Source organism: Oncorhynchus mykiss, chromosome 3 (assembly GCF_013265735.2).
Source record: "Oncorhynchus mykiss isolate Arlee chromosome 3, USDA_OmykA_1.1, whole genome shotgun sequence".
Taxonomy (NCBI): Eukaryota; Metazoa; Chordata; class Actinopteri; order Salmoniformes; family Salmonidae; genus Oncorhynchus; species Oncorhynchus mykiss.
Window position 1 is genome coordinate 58,742,646 of NC_048567.1, and position 20,273 is coordinate 58,762,918.

Sequence of the window (20,273 nt, forward strand, 5' to 3'; positions counted from 1 at the left end):
ACACACAAACAAAAGCGTACACACGCACAGCAGGTAGCCTAGTGTTTGGAGTGTTGGGCCAGTAACAGAAAGGTTGCTAGTTTGAATCCCCAAGCCCACTTAACCCTAATTGCCCCAGGGTCCACTGTTGATAATAGCCGATCTTGACGGGTGTCTCAGATGGAATTGGTATACACCAAAATAATACATTTTCAATTAACTCATGCGTATTAATACACACGTGTGAAATATGACGCATATAAGCACCAACCAAATGATTACACACGGCCCTCTAAGAACAGTGCCTTCCTTCCCTGTACAAGCATGCCACACGAAAAGTAGCAGAGTAATACTTCCTACTTTTGATTACGCTTTCAAGCTATAGCCAATTTAATAGGTTTCTTTTGTCCAATAGGTTTCACTGGAGGAGCATGGCTTTAAACATTCTCATACTGCCATCTATTGGTGAGGAGTAACAATGTATTGCACTAACCTTATTCTCTAATCTTAGGAACTATGGACTCAAAAGCAGTAGAAGCAGTCTGTTTTCTGCCATCTTTACTTTATTGTTGCAGCCTTTTTGTGATGGGGTATATGCCTGCATGGGGCTTCAAACATATATAATACATAATGTTCTGTAGGCTAAAAGACACGTTGAGGATGGCCAGTTCCAGGTCCACAGGGTCAGGTTCCCTGCTTGCTCAATGCACCAGAGTAGACTATTTGTTTAATTAATTCAAGCAATCAAAACTGTAAGTCACTTTACTCAGTGACCTGAAATAAAGTGTCTTGCTAGTTGAGATATCTGACAACCCCACAGTCTTAACTGCCCTGCACTGAATTACCTGTTATTCCCTACCTCAGTGATATTCAGGTGTTTTGCACCTTGAATTACAGTCTCACCCCTGCTCTTCCTCATGCATGACAAAGCCATAATTACCATTTAAAGTGAGGAGAGAAGTTGACCTCCGAGTTGGATTGTCGTTTTGTACCTTCCACACCAGGAGTAATGCCCTACACACCTTGAATAATGTTACTCTTGTCAGATATTTTGGATTATGTGAAGGTTAGGTTAACTCTACATGTGTACACTATGTCTATATGTAACAAGCCATATATATATATATATATATTTTTTAATCCTTCATATTTTGCAGTTACATCGACAAGATTTCTATTCCCCAACTTTCCATAACCGCTGCAGAGGATCATTTAAGAAGCCTAATGAGAAAACACTATTCAGAACGACAAGCTCAAAGAGTAATTACACAAACACTGAAAACTAGTACTGAACTTTATTTTAAAAAGTCAAATTGATATCAGGGTAAAGAAATTACAACAATAACCAAAATTAAATCTAGAATCTGGCACAGTGTTACAGAAGATGTCAGAGAGCGATTACAGTTTACACCACCAGCACCTTTTCAGTAGACTGGTAGCTAGAACTTCATATAGTGTGGACAAGAGAGTTCAAGCCTGGCCATTCAATTTAAAATCAGATTATCTGGACATGTCACACTGGCTAAATAAAAATACAAAAAGGAGTTAAATAGTGAGCATTTATGTATCAACCACTGGCAAATAAGAGTCCAACTGCAGTAAAAGATCGCTATGAATCATGCCAGCGGAATGAATAGTCCATTTTTAAAGGGAACATTCTTTCATAAAACACAGATACATACCAACAGAAGGGGCTGGGTGAGTTAAGGGGGGTGGTTTTAAAATGTGGCAACATGTCTTTCCCTTCAAATGAGGAATTATTAAGTGTGTCAAGGGAAAATCTATTCATGATTCTTACTATCCAGAAGTGTAAACTTTTAAGTTAAAAAAATGAACATGATGTAAAAGCCCTTAAATTACATCTAGACATTATGGTTGTTGAGGAGGTAGAATAGAAAAAAATATGTTATTAATGTTGTTCTAAAAAATAAAAACGAGCCTTGGATTTGGCTTGAGGTCTTTTAGTCAGCCTCTTCCTCCTCGGACTCAGATTCTGAAAAAACAGATACAATTAATGTCAACTGCATGCACAGACAAATGTGCTATGGTGAATACAGACAAAACTACATGCTCAGTCACATCAGACAATGGGACTATCGCCTATTTTGAAGGGGAGGTGGTTATTGTACCTACTATAGTTGAACTGATTTTCAGTCGCTCTGGATAGGTGTCTGATAAATTACTCAACTCTAATGTAAAACGTAAGCCATGCTCACCTTCCTCCGCGTTCTTGAGCCACTCCACAAACTTTTTCATCTGTTCCAGGAAAACACTTCTTCCTTTGGCAACGTGGGCCTCGGTGTACCACTTCAGAATGGCCTCCTCACTCAAAACATCCGCTGGGAAAAATAAATCAACATGATCATCACAAACCAGCAGGCATCCCGGGATAAAGATGCCATTATGGCCACTTGGCAAAGACAATTATGCCCAACTAAAAAGTGCTGATGTGAATCTGCTAGGCAACCTTGCTTTCAAAACACGAACGCAAAAATTTGCTTAGATTGGCTGAAATGTTAGAAGTTTTATTTTTCATAGACACCCTGTGTTTTATTCAAATCAACTATATGCACCGTGCTTGTCTGATACCATAAGCACACGGTCTGATGAAATAATTAAGAACGACTGCAATTGATTTGATTGTGCTGGGCCGGGCTCAGACTTGCTGCGCAGTGTAAAAAATAAAAATGACAGCGAGTGACTGGGGCTAGCATCCGTTGGTCCACTCTCCTCCCTGCTGGAGTGACCACCACAGAACATCAACAATGTTTATCGCACTGTCCGTGTTGCTGAAGCTGCAACATAATTACAGCCATCTGACAAATGATCGGTTAACGAAATCCCCCATTTGTTTAGGAAAAAACATTCCCTATTCCCTCAACCCTTTCTCTCTTAAGTGACAAGTATGTGTCACATGCACGTGACCAATAGGGCCTGATGTATAGCATATCATAAAATCACAACAAATCACTCATGAACTCAGAACACAGTAACAAGTGACATCAAAATGGATGCAGAGAAAATGACAAACTAGAAACGGGGGAATGTTTACTGGTTGCTCAGGAGGTAAAGGTGAAGTCAGACATATGGAATAAATTTGACTAGTTGTGGAAAATACTGGCGATCAAGAAAAAGTATGTAAGAAGCAAGCAATGCGTGCATATGATGAGTGCCAAAAAGGAATGGTTAGATTACAATATAACTGACCGCTTGGAACAATGTAAACACTAAATAAATAAGCGTACCAGAGAGTTGGTTGTAACATTGTTTGTAAAGCTTCATTACAGTAAAGATTAAAAACAGTTGCATGCATTCATGAACGCAATTGACAAAATGGAACGGTTTATTTATTGTGTACGCTAATTATTCAAGTGTCGCTTTATTTTATATTTAAACGAAAATGCTTGATTGCATTTCAAATCACGAATGACTCGTATGCTTTGTGATGACAAACGAATGACCGATACAGTAGTCTGTAGAAAGTATTGAAATATAGACCTAAAAAAAGATAAGGTATTAAGACTAAACAGGATGCGCTCTAAGGCCCAAATCTCGATGGTGGTTATACAAGGCTGCTATACTAAGTCTACTAAATGATAATGATCATAATAATGCAAACCAGAAAAAGGAGGGTTATTAAAAATAATTTGACAATTTGGAACAGCGTAAATACTAAATAAATTGTAAGTAATATAAGGCAGGCTGTTCTAACAAAAAAAAAGAAGGATAAAGCCTTCATTACAACAAAGCAAAGATTATAAAACAGCCAAATTTGTGAAATAGTTTCCCCGACGTGGTTGCGTGAGGCTTGGTGCTCACATAATCAGTTGGCTATTAAACAAACACTCAAACAATCAACAGAAGCAGGATCTGTCTTGTAGATATATACACACACTACATGACCAAAGGTATGTGGACACCTGCTCAAACAGCTCATTACAAAATTATGGGCATAAATATGGAGTTGGTCACCCCTTTGCTGCTGTAACACTCTTCTGGGAAGGCTTTCCACTATATATTGCTGCGGGGACTTGCTTACATTTAGCCACAAGAGCATTACGGAGGTCAGGCGATTAGGCCTGGCTCACAGTCGGCGTCCAAATCATCCCAAAGGCGTTTGATGAAGTCGAGGTCAGGGCTCTGTGCAGGCCAGTCATGCTCTTCTACAGCGATCTCAACAAACTTTCTGTATGGACCCCGCTTTGTGCACAGGGGCATTGTCATGCTGAAACAAGAACGTGCCTTCCCCAAACTGTTGCCACAAAGTTGGAAGCACACAAATGTCTAATGTCTAATGTATGCTGTAGCGGTAGGCCGAACCATGAAAAACAGTCCCAGACCATTATTCCTCCTCTACCAAACATTACAGTTGGAACTATGTATTCGGGCAGGTAGTGTTCTACCTGCATCCACCAAACCCAGATTCGTCCGTCAGACTGCCAACTGGTGACGCGTGATTCATCACTACAGATGATGCGTTTCCACTGCTCCAGAGTACAATGGCGGCGAGCTTTACACCACTCCAGCCGATGCTTGGCATTGCACATGGTCAACTTAGGCTTGTGTACGGCTGCTCGGCCAAGGAAACCCAATTCATGAAGCTCCCGACAGTCAGTTCTTGTGCTGACGATGCTTCCAGAGGCAGTTTGGAACTCGGTAGCGAGTATTGCAACCGAGGACAGACGATTGTTTACGCACAACACGCTTCAGTGGTCACGCTCTGTGAGCTTGTGTGGCCTACCACTTTGCGACAGCCGTTGTTGGTCCTAGACGTTTCCACTTCACAATAACAGCACTTACAGTTGACAGGGGCAGTTCTAGCAGGGCAGAAATTTGACTAAATCATTTGTTGGTGGCATCCTATGACGGTGCAACTTTGAAAGTCACTGAGCTCTTCAGTAAGGCCATTCTACTGCCAATGTTTGTCTATGGCGATTGCATGGCTGTGTGCTCAAGTCTATACACCTCTCAGGAACGGGTGTGGATGAAATAGCTGAATCCACTAATTTGAAGGGGTGTCCACATACCTCTGTATATATAGTTTATATGGATGTTATAAAGCCAGGCACATTTAATAGTTAGGTCTATAATCTATAGCCTAGTTCAGTTGGTGTTTCCTCTCTCCTCACTTTTCTTAGTCAATTAAGGCAAGGGCTGTTTTATCATCTCCTAACTCCGCTGCTGACTCTGCCACATTGTTCCCAACACCAATATGCTCATTAACTTTGCTATTATACACATAGCAACATGGTGTAGAAAAAGTTGCCAATTCAACAGTGCACTTATGTTTCAAAACCGCAGACAGCGACTGCTATTAAACACGGGAGAAAGAGCATTTGTTATAAGATAATATGATTTGTATTAGTGTTGCACCATTGTCCTTAACCATATACAATTTCAGTAGCACATGTCTTAGAGTGATGGACTGAGCCATCCCCACAGCCTCAATGGATCAATCCACTCAAACAAGTGCAAATCAAACAGATGTCTTGTACACCATGAAACATGATTTTCTTTTGCTACTGATCGACATAACAATTATCGGTCAACCAACAGCCTGTCGACTAAACAATCGACTTAATAGGGTCAGCCCTAGTGCATATAATGTCCCATCTCTCATATTTGGAAGAATATAAAATAATTCTAAAACGGACCACTGACCCTTCAACATTTTCAGGTGGGCTCAGGTTGGCTGAACAAAGCAGAACAGAAAGTGAAGAAACTAGAGCAGTATCTCCACCTCTTTGGCCATTGATTCTGCTCCACTTGGCATTGCCGAAGAGGAACGCCCATTTTTCATGGTAGTCAACGCAGATCTCGCTTTGATTAGCACAGCGGGAAGATTTTGGCGGCTACGGTCAATGCGAGGTCAGAAGATGGAATCAAAGCTCACTGGATAGAAAGATCCAAGGTCCCTGCCTCAGACATTCCCACCCAATGAGTTTTGAGAGAGATTGGGGAAACAAGGACGGTGGACGCAGACAACGCTGTTCACTGTTCTCCTTCCCTTTGTAAGTAAGTAAGCAAGCCTTGTCCAAGACAGAACAACCCATAGGTGCAGGAGCCTATGTCTGGTTTCTGTAGTGTAAGGCAGCTTGATACACAAGTACACTCCCTGGACAGGAACCTAGTCTGTCACAGGGCCCTACCCCCAATCCATCTCCTTAATGCTGAGTGCCAAGCATCACTTTTACCTTTGTAGAGCAGGACCACAATCTTCTGGAAGGAGTTCATGAAATGGATGTTGTCATAGCAGTACTCCTGCATCTTCACCAGCAGCAGAATCTCAGAGGCTCCCTGGGATGTGAACGCCTTCAGCAGTGGGCTGTATTGCTGTGGCGAAACAGGGGGTGTTTCCATGAGTCACAAAAAACAAGCCACAACATTGTCCTCATTTCAGACACATTTTGGTGCACCATGTGCCTATGCTGTCTGATTCCATGGCTGATTGTGAGAATCCTGCAGAGAAGGTGAACTCAAGTTTCTCTCCACACAACTATATTTGGTAAGAAGGGGAAGTGATGGCTCTGAAATCAGTGCAAGCCAATCAGCTCACCTTCAAGTGTTTGATGGCTTGTTCTGTAACCAGCTCCTCTTTCTTGTTCCACTCCACATAGCTCATAACGCTGGTCCACACGATGCCGATCATGGTCTGCTCTGAGATGTTGTTTTTCTTCATCTCCTCCCTGGCTGAGGCAATGATCTGGAGGGAAAGGAGGGAATGAAAGTAAGTTTGTAAATAAGTGATTCTGGTTATTGGGCATTTCATGTCCATCCCATGCTAACAAAATAAATGAGGATTCATAATCGAAAACTATCCTTCAACACAGAGTCTGCGATCTGATTCTCCACTCCAAGTGTGCACAAATTCACTTCCCATGCTAAAACCAATCCAATGCGTCTAAATCAACTAGGGACAATGAGAGCAAGTGCACCCTTAAAGGGTTAAGGGTAGGGAATGGAACTCAGCCAGAGGAGTGCTTCTCCAGCAATCAGCATACAGCCAGGCTTTGGACTCACGTCTTTGAAAGCATCCCCGCGCTCCATCTGTTCCTGGAGCTCCTTCTGAAGCTCCTTACGGGACCCGATGGCCTGCTGGTTCCTGGCAAAGTCTGACAGCTCCTTGAGTCCAGCATCTGTGAAGTACTTAGAGAAGTGCTCACAGCTCCGCTTGTTGGCAGGAAACAGCTCCTGCAAGACACAAGGTGAAGAAACAGGCTTAACGACACAAAATTAAGTAGAACGTATGCAACTATATTGCATCTTTATGCTTAAGCCCTGTCCAACTAAGGCGGCTTCTCCGTTGGCTCTCTCAATTCATCTTTCCTAAGTACCTTGCATCCACTTACCGCCTCATTATGAAGTCAGAGGGTAGGGACCATACAATTGAGAAGGTAAGGAGATAGGATGCGAGGAATCAAGGAAAGACAGAACCTTTCTATTCTGAGAGCTCCCTTTTCTTAACTACCCTGCTACCCAATGCCTATTTTACACTGAGCCAAGGAAAGCTAGCATGGCTTCGGATTGGACATCACCCACATGATTGGTGGTCTCACTCACCAGAAGCCTGTTATCCATGCCGACCTTCCGGAGACTTCCGGCCACAGAGTTGATGTCCTTCTCATGGATCCAGGATTTGAAAAGTTTCACAGCAAAGGCTGCAGAGACACCTTTGTAAAAGATAAAACAGGGGAAACCATTTATTTTAAGCCCACCAGGTGAAAAGCCAGATTCCACAGGACACGATTCCAGAAGTTTTACAAGTCTGCCCAGTAAAAACAGAAATTAAGCAATTTCACACACACAGATTGTTGTATGAGACAAAACCATAAATATGCCCTAAGTAAATTCACATCTTAGAGTGAATGTTTGCAACTTTCATTTAACTTTACGTCCCTACAAGTCCTTTTCACAAGTAACTGGACATGAGCGTGTAAGTATATAGTCTGGTTTCTCCAGACACAGATTATGACTAGTCCTAGATTTAAAATAATACTCAATGGAAAATCTCTATTGAAAGTGATTTTTAGTCCAGGACTAAGCTTAATCTTTGTCCAGGAAACATGCACTATTGAGCTGGCACTGCTGCACACCTTCTTTGACAAGGTTCTCGTTGTAGAGGCTGTTGAGGATAGAGGCTGAGATGTTGCCGTTGGCTAGCAGGATGCCAGTCAACATGGCCAGCTTGTTGCGCTCAGACTCAGTGAACCCCTTTAGGAACAGCAGCAACTGCACAGGAGATAAGAGGGAAACACAAATACTGAAACTTAGAATACAATAGAATGCTAGCATAAGGATGGAATACAATAGATTTCTGGTATAACACTATGGAACATAAGGCCTAGAGTTGAGAGAATTGCATATTCGAGAACAAAATGTCTAATGCCAGGCTCAATAATGTAATCCTTCTCGACGTCTATCAAGTCTGTATCCCAAATGGCACCCTATTCCTTTATAGTGCACTATTTTTGACCAAAGTTTGGGAAGCAGCAATGAGTTGAATAACTCTATGGTGACAACAGTAAGATCCAACAGATAAAAAAAAAAACATGCGTCATTTTGAGCAATGCTGCACAACAAGACAACATTTTTACCTTCTTGATCTCCTCTTCGAAACCTTTCTCCAGGTACTTGTAGCGCCTTATAAGCTTGTTGAAAACCTAAGTAACGACAGGGAAAACAGAGTAAGGGCCGGTTTTCCAAAAGCATCTTATGGCAAAGTTAATTGTTGGAACCTTCGTAGGAGGCTTTTTCCGAGCGGCGCAGCGGTCTAAGGCACTGCATCTCAGTGCTTGAGGCGTCACTACAGACAGCCTGGTTCAATTACAGGCTGTATCACAACCAGACATGATTGGGAGTCCCATAGAGCAGCGCACAATTGGCCCAGCGTTGTCCGGGTTTGGCCGGTGTAGGCCGTCATTGTAAATAAGAATTTGTTCTTAACTGACTTACCTAGATATATAAAAAAAATGGTTTAACCTGAGCTGATTCCCAAAACCATTGTCACTAAAGTCACACTTAACTACACCACCAGTAGAAGAGCTTTGTTACGTTAGATGTTTTTAGCCCCCCCCCCCCCCCCCCCGAGTCACTTTACACATGGTTTATCCGTCTGTGACCACCGATAACTTCACAACGAAGTTGACTACAAATACAATTGTTACAAACAAGCGAAGGATAAAAAGAGGCTTCAAATGAAAACCGAGATGACTGCATTAAAAGATAAATAGCCCACCTACAGTATAGGTTACATAGCCTATATACAGTATTTTTATGATATTGAAAACAATAATCCTGTTCATTCAATTTAATTTAGCTACTGTCTCATTTTCACCTCAAAATATTTCATGTTTAGCCTACCATGTGTGCAATGATGAGCAAAATCATTATTTAGTGCATTATTATAGGGTAAGCCCTAGGATAAGCTGCCTCAATATTTGCAGCCATAGGTGATAATCTCTCTTTAGGACCTGATCCAGTGTTAGTCTTGTGGAATAATTACAATGTTAAGGTAAGATCTGAATGGAGAAAGCTGAACCGAGAGCAGCACTGCCTTTCGATCCTATCAGTATCGACACATGCCTCAACACCGCACTACGTGAAAGTTCTCTCGGAGTGGTGTTTTGGGAAACAAATGTTACATCTTCAGAAGTTGTAGGAAAGATGCATGGTTAAAACACTTGTAGGCCAAAGTTACACCGCTATCGGGACACCTGTCCCAGATCTCTAAATAACAGACCAATGTTAATCCAAAGACTGAAATCACTTGTATCATAATCAACCTTTTCCTTCAGTAGAAAAGGGGTTTGAACCACAGCTACTAATGTAGTAAAGAAAAACAACTGAAAGCATCATCATATTCAGCTCCATTGCTAAACCAATAAACTCCATTGCACAAGTGTACCTGAGCATAAGCTTGCATGGTCTCCAGGTCTTCTTGGGCTGTAAAGAGACAGAACTCTGTACGGGTCAAGTCATCTGATAAGGTACCCCCTGGGGCTGAAAAAGAAGAAAACAAAAATGAAGGTTAGGGACCAGTTGAAATTTACTCAATTGTTACCCGGGGGAAAGTAGGGAGGGTCATGCCTTTTCAACTTCAGTCAGGGGGAGGGTTATTTATTTATATATAACACACACTTTTTTAGTTCAGGGAAGGGTAATGTAATTTGTAATCGATTAAATGTCAGTATTGGTCAGCATTTGGGAATACTGGTATTGAATTTGACACGTGCAACTTTGGTGTACAACGCTGTTCTCGCTCATTCTCCTCGCTGAGCACAGCTGTGTGGGCATTTCGCTTTTACCCTTCCATTGGCTGTTCGATCAGTCCCTCTGTGCTTGACATATCTAGAACGTGGGCGTGTAGAGTATCTGGTAAATAGCGCATGTAGTGCGCAACAAGAACAGTGGTAGAAATGCTGCAATCAAAACTGGGAACTCGGAAATCTCCGACTAATGACTTCAGTGTGTTCAAGACAACTGGGAACTCAGAAAAAGGAGCTCCGACTAGGAACATCTTCGGAGCTCGCGGGTGGCGCAGCGGTCTAAGGCACTGCATCTCAGTGCAAGAGGTGTCACTACAGACACCCTGATTCGAATCCAGGCTGTATCACAACCAGCTGTGATTGGGAATCCCATAGGGCTGCGCACAGTTGGCCCAGTGTTGTCCAGGTATCGCCGGTGTAGGCCATCATTGTAAGTAATTTGTTCTTAACTGACTTGCCAAGTTAAATAAAGGTTACATCTTCTTGAACAGTTATAAACTCGGAATTCAAAATCGGAAACTAAAATCAGGTCTCTATCTAGAGCTCTGACTTTCTGGCCTGAAGATCGCTGACATCGTGATTTGATCTTGTTTACTAAACATTTACTAAATAAAGTAACAAATGAAATAAAAGGACAATGACATGGCTAAATACAGGGAGTACCAGTACCGAGTCAATGTGCAGGGTTAAAGGTTGGTTGAGGTAATTTGTACATGTAGGTAGGGGTCAAGCGACTATGCATAGATAATAAACAGTAGCAGCGTAAAAACATGGGGGGTGGAGGTCAATGTAAAAAGTCCGGGTGGCCATTTGATTAATTGTTCAGCAGTCTTACGCCTGGGGGGGGGGGGGGGGTAGAAGCTGTTAAGGAGCCTTTTGGACCTAGACTTGGCATTCTGGTACCGCTTGCCATGCGGTAGCAGAGAGAACAGCCTATGACTTTGGTGACTTGAGTATATTACAATTTTTTGGGCCTTCCTCTGACACCGCCTAGTATATAGGTCCTGGATGGCAGGAAGCTTTGACCCAGTGATGTACTGTGCCGTACGCACTACGCTCTGTAGCGCCTTACGGTCGGATACCCGAGCAGTTGCCATACCAGAGGGAAATGCAACCGGTCAGGATGCTCTCGATGGTGCAGCTGTATAACTGAGGATCTGGGGACCCATGCCTAATCTTTTCAGTCACCTGAGGGGGAAAAGGCGTTGTTGTGCCCTCTTCACGATTCCTGGTGTGTTTGGACCATGATAGTATGTTGGTGATGTGGACACAAAGGAACTTGAAACTCTCGACCCGCTCCACTACAGCCCCGTTGATGTGAATGGGGGCGTGGTCGACCCTCCTTTTCCTGTAGTCCACGATCATCTCCTTTAATTGCTCACGTTCAGGGAGAGGTTGTTGTCCTAGCACCACCGCTGGTGCACAAAATCTAAGGAAGTCTCGAGATTTTGCTCACCTGGAGTATAGTGTGATAAATTGAAGGCCACACTACCTGCCTAGAGAGTTTTCAGCTATACTTTTCATGGCTGTTTATTTACCACCACAGACAGATGCTGGCACTAAGACCACACTCAGTCAGCTGCATAAGGAAATAAGCAAACAGGAAGCCGCTCACCTAGAGGCGGCGCTCCTAGTGGCCGGAGACTTTATTGCAAGGAAACTTAAATCAGTCGTACCAAATTTCCATCAACATGTTAAATGTGCAACCAGAGGGAAAAACATTCTAGATCACCCGTACTCCACACACAGAGACACGTACAAAGCTCTCCCTCCATGTGATAAATCCGACCACAACTCTATCCTCCTGATTCCTGCTAACAAGCAAAAATTAAAGCAAGAAGCACCAGTGACTCTTGTCAATAAAAAAGTGATCAGATGAAGCAGATGCTAAACTACAGGACTGTTTTGCTATCACAGACTGGAACATGTTCCGGGATTCTTCCGACGGCATTCAGTCAGTGGCTTTATCAATAAGTGCATTGAGGACATCGTCCCCACAGTGACTGTACGTACATACCCCAACCAGAAGCCATGGATTACAAGCAACATTCGCACTGAGCTAGAGGGTAGAGCTTCCGCTTTCAAGATGCGGGACTCAAACCCGGAAGCTTACAAGAAATCCTGCTACGACCTGCGACGAACCATCAAACAGGCAAAGTGTCAATACAGGGCTAAGATTGAATCATACTACACCGGCTCCGACGCTCGTCTTATGTGGCAGGGCTTGCAAACTATTACAGACTACAAAGGGAAGCACAGCCTCGAGCTGCCCAGTGACACAAGCCTACCAGACGAGCTAAATCACTTCTACACTCGCTTCGAGGAAAGCAACACTGAGGCATGCATGAGAGCATCAGCTGTTCCGGATGACTGTGTGATCACACTCTCCGTAGCCGACGTGAGTAAGACCTTTAAACAGGTCAACATACACAAGGCTGCTGGGCCAGACGGATTACCATGACGTGTGCTCCGGGAATGTGCTGACCAACTGGCAGGTGTCTTCACTGACATTTTCATAATTGAGTCTGTAATACCAACATGTTTCAAGCAGACCACCATAGTCCCTGTGCCCAAGAACAAGGTTGGTAATGGCTCACATCAACACCATTATCCCAGAAACCCTAGACCCACTCCAATTTGCATACTGCCCAAACAGATCCACAGATGATGCAATCTCTATTGCACTCCACACTACCCTTTCCCACCTGGACAAAAGGAACACATATGTGAGAATGCTGTTGATTGACTACAGTTCAGCGTTCAACACCATAGTACCCTCAAAGCTCATCACTAAGGAACCTGGGACTTAACATCTCCCTCTGCAACTGGATCCTGGACTTACTGACAGGCCGCCCCCAGGTGGTGAGGGTAGGTAGCAACACATCTGCCACGCTGATCGTCAACACTGGAGCTCCCCAGGGGTGCATGCTCAGTCCCCTGCTGTACTCCGTGTTAACCCACTACTGCGTGGACAGGCACGACTCCAACACCATCATTAAGTTTGCAGACGACAACAGTGGCAAGCCTGATCACCGACAACAACGAGACAGCCTATAGGGAGGAGGTCAGAGACCTGGCCGGGTGGTGCCAGAATAACAACCTATCCCTCAACGTAACCAAGACTAAGGGGATGACAGTGGACTACAAGAAAAGGAGGACCGAGCACGCGCCCATTCTCATCGACAGGGGCTGTAGTGGAGCAGGCTGAGAGCTTCAAGTTCCTTGGTGTCCACATCAACAAACTACAATGGTCGAAACACACCAAGACAGTCGTGAAGAGGGCACGACAAAGCCTATTCCCCCTGAGGAAACAACAAAGATTTGGCATTGGTCCTCAGATCCTCAAAAGGTTATACAGCTGCAACATCGAGAGCACTGGTTGCATCACTGCCTGGTACGGCAATTGCTCGGCCTCTGACCGCAAGGCACTACAGAAGGTAGTGCGTACGGCCCAGTACATCACTGGAGCTAAGCTGCCTGCCATCCAGGACCTCTATACCAGACGGTGTCAGAGGAAGACCCTAAAAATTGTCAAAGACTCCAGCCACAGACTGTTCTCTCTACTACCGCATGGCAAGCGGTACTGGAGAGCCAAGTCTAGGACAAAAAGGCTTCAACAGTTGTTACTCCAAGACATAAGACTCATGAACAGGTATTCAAATTGCTGCCCGAACTATCTGCATTGTGCCACCCCCCCAACTCCTCTTTTTATGCTGCTGCTACTCTGTTTATCATATATGCATAGTCACTTTAACTATACATTCATGTACATGCTACCTCAATTGGGCCGACCAACCAGTGCTCCCGCACATTGGCTAACCGGGCTATCTGCATTGTGTCCCACCCACCAATCCCTCTTTTACACTACTGCTACTCTCTGTTCATCATATATGCATTATCACTTTAACCATATCTACATGTACATACTACCTCAATCAGCCTGACTAACCGGTGTCTGTATGTAGCCTCGATACTTTTACAGCCTCGCTACTGTATGTAGCCTGACTTTTTACTGTTATTTTATTTATTTTCCTACCTATTGTTCACCTAATACCTTTTTTGCACTTTTAGTTAGAGCCTGTAAGTAAGCATTTCACTATAAGGTCTGTTGTATTCGGAGCACGTGACACATAAACTTTGATTTGACAATGCCTGGTCTCTGACCTCCCTATAGGCTGTCTCATTGTTGTCGGTAATCAGGCCTACCACTGTTGTGTCGTCAACCAACTTGGGGTTGGAGTCGTGCTTGGCCATGCAGTTGTGGGCGAAAAGGGAGTATAGGAGGGGACTAAGCATGCACCTCTGACGAGCTGCCGTGTTGAGAATCAGCGTGGCGATATGTTGTTACCTACTCTTACCGCCTTGGGATAGCCCGTCACGAAGTCCAGGATCCAGTTGCCGAGGAATGTGTTTTAATCACGAGGTCCTTCGCTTAGTTGGCAATATGGTGTTGAACGCTGAATTGTGGTCAATGAACAGCATTCTCACATCCTTTTGTCCATGTGGGAAAGGGCAGTGTGGAGTGGAGCAATCTTTTTAAACTAGGCCTAATAGGCTTTTTTGGAGAGAAGCATGCGTGCTCTTGCTGCATGTAAAATAGACCTAGGCCAATTTAGCTGTCGGGGAAAGTTGCAAAGAGTGTGTTGATAACATTGTTGCACAGGACAGATCAAATAAAATTGTATTGGTCACATACATGTGTTTAGCAGATGTTATTGCGGATGTAGCGAAATGTTTGTCTTTCTTATACTCTGGAGACAGTGATGAGCAGTGAAAAAGAGCCCAACGAATTGACATCCATTGAGCAACGAGACAAGCAATGACATGTAAAAGACACGCAGGCTAAACCTCATTTGTTGTTGAATTTCTACATTTAATTTAAATACAAGTTTCTATAAAAAAAATGTAGGTTGATATCATTTTCAGTCGTCACTATGACAACGAACACAACCTGAAGCACTGAATATGAATATGGTATGAATATGGCTGTAGTTCTCAACCACGGTTTGAGTTGATAGAAATCATGACTGCAAAATTGATAGCCTACTATGGGATTTAATATTCCCTGCCATTTTGTTTAAATCATTTTGGAGGGGGAGGGTTACATGTTTTATTTTTTTCCAAATGCTCAGAGAGGGCCAGGTAATATACACTGCTCAAAAAAATAACACATCCTAGATCTGAATGAATGAAATATTCTTATAAAATACTTTTTTTCTTTACATAGTTGAATGTGCTGACAACAAAATCACAAAAATTATCAATGGAAATCTAATTTAGCAACCCATGGAGGTCTGGATTTGGAGTCACACTCAAAATTAAAGTGGAAAACCACACTACAGGCTGAACCAACTTTGATGTAATGTCCTTAAAACAAGTCAAAATGAGGCTCGGTAGTGTGTGTGGCCTCCACGTGCCTGTATGACCTCCCTACAACGCCTGGGCATGTTCCTGATGAGGTGGTCTCCTGAGGGATCTCCTCCCAGACCTCGACTAAAGCATCCGCCAACTCTTGGACAGTCTGTGGTGCAACGTGGCGTTGGTGGATGGAGCGAGACATGATGTCCCAGATGTGCTCAATTGGATTCAGGTCTGGAGAACGGGCGGGCCAGTCCATAGCATCAATGCCTTCCTCTTACAGGAACTGCTGACACACATGAGGTCTAGCATTGTCTTGCATTAGGAGGAACCCAGGGCCAACCGCACCAGCATATGGTCTCACAAGGGGTCTGAGGATCTCATCTCGGTACCTAATGGCAGTCAGGCTACCTCTGGCGAGCACATGGAGGGCTGTGCGGCCCCCCAAAGAAATGCCACCCCACACCATGACTGACCCACAACCAAACCGGTCATGCTGGAGGATGTTGCAGGCAGCAGAACGTTCTCCACGGCATCTCCAGACTCTGTCACGTGCTCAGTATGAACCTGCTTTCATCTGTGAAGAGCACAGGGCGCCAGTGGCGAATTTTCCAATCTTGGTCTTCTCTGGCAAATGCCAAACGTCCTACACAGTGTTGGGCTGTAAGCACAACCCCCACCTGTGGACGTCGGGCCCTCATTACCACCCTCATGGAGTCTGTTTCTGACCGTTTGAGCAGACATCATTTTGCAGGGCTCTGGCAGTGCTCCTCCTTGCACAAAGGCGGAGGTAGCGGTCCTGCTGCTGGGTTGTTACCCTCCTACGGCCTCCTCCACGTCTCCTGATGTACTGGCCTGTCTCCTGGTAGCGCCTCCATGCTCTGGACAATACGCTGACAGAAACAGCAAACCTTCTTGCCACAGCTCACATTGATGTGCCATCCTGGATGAGCTGCACTACCTGAGTCACTTGTGTGGGTTGCAGACTCCGTCTCATGCTACCACCAGAGTGAAAGCACCGCCAGCATTCAAAAGTGACCAAAACATCAGCCAGGAAGCATAGGAACTGAGAAGTGGTCTGTGGTCACCACCTGCAGAATCACTCCTTTATTGGGGGTGTCTTGCTAATTGCCTATAATTTCCACCTGTTGTCTATTCCATTTGCACAACAGCATGTGAAATGTATTGTCAATCAGTGTTGCTTCCTAAGTGGACAGTTTGATTTCACAGAAGTGTGATTGACTTGGAGTTACATTGTGTTGTTTAAGTGTTCTCTTTATATTTTTGAGCAGTGTATTTTCTAGGGATGCACGATATATCAGTGAAAATATTGGAAATCGGCTGATATTAGCTAAAAATGACAACAATGTTAGTTTAACGGCAATGTAGAAAACCGATGTCAAAGCTACCGTGCATACCTATATAACGCAGGTACGTGACGTAATGACGCCCACAAAGTCTACTGTGTGGATCGGGCAGTCAACAAGCCGAGGAGTCATTTGAAAGAGTAAGAAAATTTCAGCGAGACAACTCAAAGGCGAAATCCATTAAAGACAAGATAATGGAATTCATTACCCTTGACAATCAACCGTTCTTTTTTGACATGCAAGACCCAAACGGCGTTCCATAGAAATCCTGAGAATGAACCGACTGAACAAATGAACAGCGAAAGAAATAGGTTTTGATTATGTTTTACTGGTAATGGGAACATACGTAAATGCCAACAAACTAACCTTTTGGTTAGTGTGGTGTGTGTAACCTATATTTAACTAGGCAAGTCAGTTAAGAACAAATTCTTATTTAAATTGACGGCCTACCCCAGGCCAAAGCCGGACGACTCTGTGCCAATTGTGCGCCGCCCTATGGGACTCCAAATCACGGCCGGATGTGATACAGCCTGGATTTGAACCAGTGAATGTAGTGACGCCTCTTGTACGGAGATACAGTGCCTTAGACCGCTGCGTCCACACGTGTGTATTAACTATTTAACTGAACTAGAATGCTTAAAAGGCCGCAAAAATGTTAAATATCAATATCGTTTTTTGGCAAGGAAAATACCAGAATCGGGCAAAAATGTAATATCGGTGCATCACTAATATTTTCCTCAGAGGAAGGGCCATCCACTTTCATTTCAGAGGTCCGATTATCTCCAGGTATCCCTCAATATAAATAACGTTCACTCCCTTATTATACAGACTTTCACACAAACACACTTTTGTCCATTCTATTCAATTTTCTCCTTACCTAGCATTCCATTTCATCCTTATTTTGCCAGCACCTTACACTAACATGCTCTTCCATTCTATCCTTACCCAGCATTCCATTCTATCCTTACCCAACATTCCGCCAGCCACCAGGATGTCGAAGAGTGTCTCAGCATAGCGGCGGTAGTCAAGCTTGGCACCAGAGGCATCAAGAAATTTCGCAACAGCGTCAAGATCACTGCCAGTTTGGTTCAGACCTTGTACAATGGTTTCCTGAAACTGAGTAGGGTCAAACACCTTCTTTTCATCTGTTGAAAGATCGATGCATTCATTAGGGACACAAATCATAAGTTTTTTGCCAGTCATGATAGTAATACATTCAGTTTACACCCACCTCTCTTCCTAGTTTTAAAACGCTGGCCTGTAAGCGTTGGCTTCTGAATCTTTTGATTACTCATAAAAGACACCCTGAATGAGAATGAGAAGAGAGCATTATTATTATAGCTGAAAGATAATCTAGTTGTCTGTAAGTCAACACCACAAGATATGTACAAGTAGGATTGACAGGTGTTGGTTTGGAGAAAAACATTGTAATAATTGACAAGTCAGAACCCCCATGGCAATGTTATCCATAACACACAATGTTGGCAACTGCTGTTAACGAGTTTAGAGCCATATGGCTCCGCAGTCAACTAACTTTAGCTAGCTAAATGTACATCATCTGCTAGTTAGCTAGCTAACGCTGACTACATTATGGCTTGTTACAAGTAACTACCTAGCTAGATAGTCAAATAGACATATAGATATCATAGGCTGATCATGCAATGACAGCAAGGATAACTGTTGAAAAAGTAGTTACCACGCTACTTAGCTAGCTATTTCTCAAGCGTAAGGCCTGCCGGCTGGCTAGGTACCCCGAATCTCCATTTATGGCCAGTTCGCTAGCTAGCAAGTAACTGACGAAGTTAACTGCTAATCGGCCTGAAAAATCAACAAATACCACCATCTGTAACATATTGTAAGGCTAGCTAGTTACTACTACTATAAAGACATAACGTTACATGCCATGCATGATTGACAATTAGCTAGCCAGAGTATGCAGGCTAACGTTAGCGAGCATGGCTGCTAACACGTAAGCAAACGTGCGCAGGCGTCTAATACACCTGATTGATTTAGCTAGGTACTATCGAAAGCATGCCAGTTCATTCACATTACTGTTATAAACTACTTACCGAAATCAAAGTTACTCTCAAAAACAGTCGAAGAAAAACAACGAACGTTACTGCGACAGATCTGAAATGAATTATCTGGCTGTGAAGCGGCTGCGCAATCTTCTTCTTCTTCTTTGGAATTTAAGGGCGTTTGGCATCCATTCTTTAAAGGTGCATTAACGCCACCTACTGTGCTGGAGTGTGGGCCAGCGACAGGAAGGAACTAAATAATACTTGCCAGCCGGTCATTATTAGATATCTTTTTTTTTTAAATGTAACCTTTATTTAACTAGGCAAGTCAGTTAAGCACAAATTCTTATTTATAATGACAGCCTACCAGGGAACAGTGGGTTAACTGCCTTGTTCAGGGGTAGAACAACATATTTTTTACATTGTCAGCTCAGGGATTCAATCAAGCAATCTTTCGGTTACTGGCCCAAAGCTCTAACCACTAGGCTACCTGCCTAGTGCCTAGATGGGATATAGCTTTTGTCAAATTGACATCAAAAGTAGATTTTTTTTGTGTGTGCATTTTAGCTAACCCTGACTTTAACCTAATTATCGAGAGTAAGAAGAGGGTGCTGATGGAGAAGGGCGACATCTTAAACTGGCTCTGACACCTGTTGTATGTGGTAGGGCTTGCAGACGATAACGGATTGCAAAGGGAAACCCAGCCGTAAGATGCCCAGTGATGAAGAACACCCAAACGAGCTAAATGCCTTTTATGCTCACTTCGAGGAACACTTGGTCTTCCATGAAAGCCCATGTTGTTCCCGGATGACTGTGTCTGTGCCAATGTGAGTAAAACTTTTAAACAGGTTATCACTCGCAAGGCCGCTTGGCCAGACCAAGACACGTTATCAAAGCATGCGCAGACCAGCTGGCAAGTGTCTTCACAGACATTTTCAATCTCTCCTTGTTCCAGTCTGTAATCCTAACACGTTTAAAACTGACCACCATTGTCCCTGTTCTCAAGAACTCCAAGGCAACCTGGTTAAATGACTGTCACCCTATAGCACTCACATCTGTAATTATGAAGTGATTTGAAAGGCTGGTCATGCTACACATCAACACCATCATCCCAGACACCCTTGGCCCACTCAAATTCCCATACCGCCCCAACAGATCCAGAGATGACACAATCTCAGTTGCACTTCACACTGCCCTCTCCCACCTGGACAAGAGGGAAAATAACTATGTGTGAATGCTGTTCATAGACTACAGCTCAGCATTCAACACCAGAGTCCCCTCCAAGC

General features: G+C 43.6%; 1 protein-coding gene across 2 annotated transcripts; it reads right to left on the bottom strand.

Annotated features, from left to right (window-relative positions):
• Positions 1 to 1,255: 1,255 nt before the first annotated feature.
• Positions 1,256 to 19,196, bottom strand: LOC110520288 (basic leucine zipper and W2 domain-containing protein 1-A). Of its 2 annotated transcripts, none has more exons than XM_036974791.1 (12): positions 19,039 to 19,196; positions 18,201 to 18,274; positions 17,938 to 18,114; positions 9,884 to 9,978; positions 8,574 to 8,639; positions 8,073 to 8,208; positions 7,540 to 7,649; positions 7,000 to 7,170; positions 6,536 to 6,682; positions 6,174 to 6,312; positions 2,196 to 2,318; positions 1,256 to 1,972 (listed from the first exon to the last, which is right to left on the bottom strand). In XM_036974791.1, the coding sequence occupies exons 2-12, from the start codon at positions 18,262 to 18,264 to the stop codon at positions 1,941 to 1,943; spliced, it is 1,260 nt and encodes a 419-aa protein (XP_036830686.1). In that variant the 5' UTR covers positions 18,265 to 18,274; positions 19,039 to 19,196; the 3' UTR covers positions 1,256 to 1,940. The 2 variants fall into 2 exon arrangements, with proteins under 2 accessions (XP_036830686.1, XP_036830687.1); XM_036974792.1 differs by lacking the exon at positions 19,039 to 19,196 and adding an exon at positions 18,666 to 18,689.
• Positions 19,197 to 20,273: the final 1,077 nt, after the last annotated feature.

Coding starts and splice junctions, on each gene's coding strand:
- LOC110520288 (XM_036974791.1), bottom strand. CDS start 18,264: ATGAGTAATCAAAAGATTCAGAAGCCAACGCTTACAGGCCAGCGTTTT. Junction 8,209..8,573: donor TCGAAGAGGAGATCAAGAAG/GTAAAAATGTTG, acceptor TCTCCTGTGCAG/TTGCTGCTGTTCCTAAAGGG. Junction 6,683..6,999: donor GCGGGGATGCTTTCAAAGAC/GTGAGTCCAAAG, acceptor CTTTCCCTCCAG/ATCATTGCCTCAGCCAGGGA.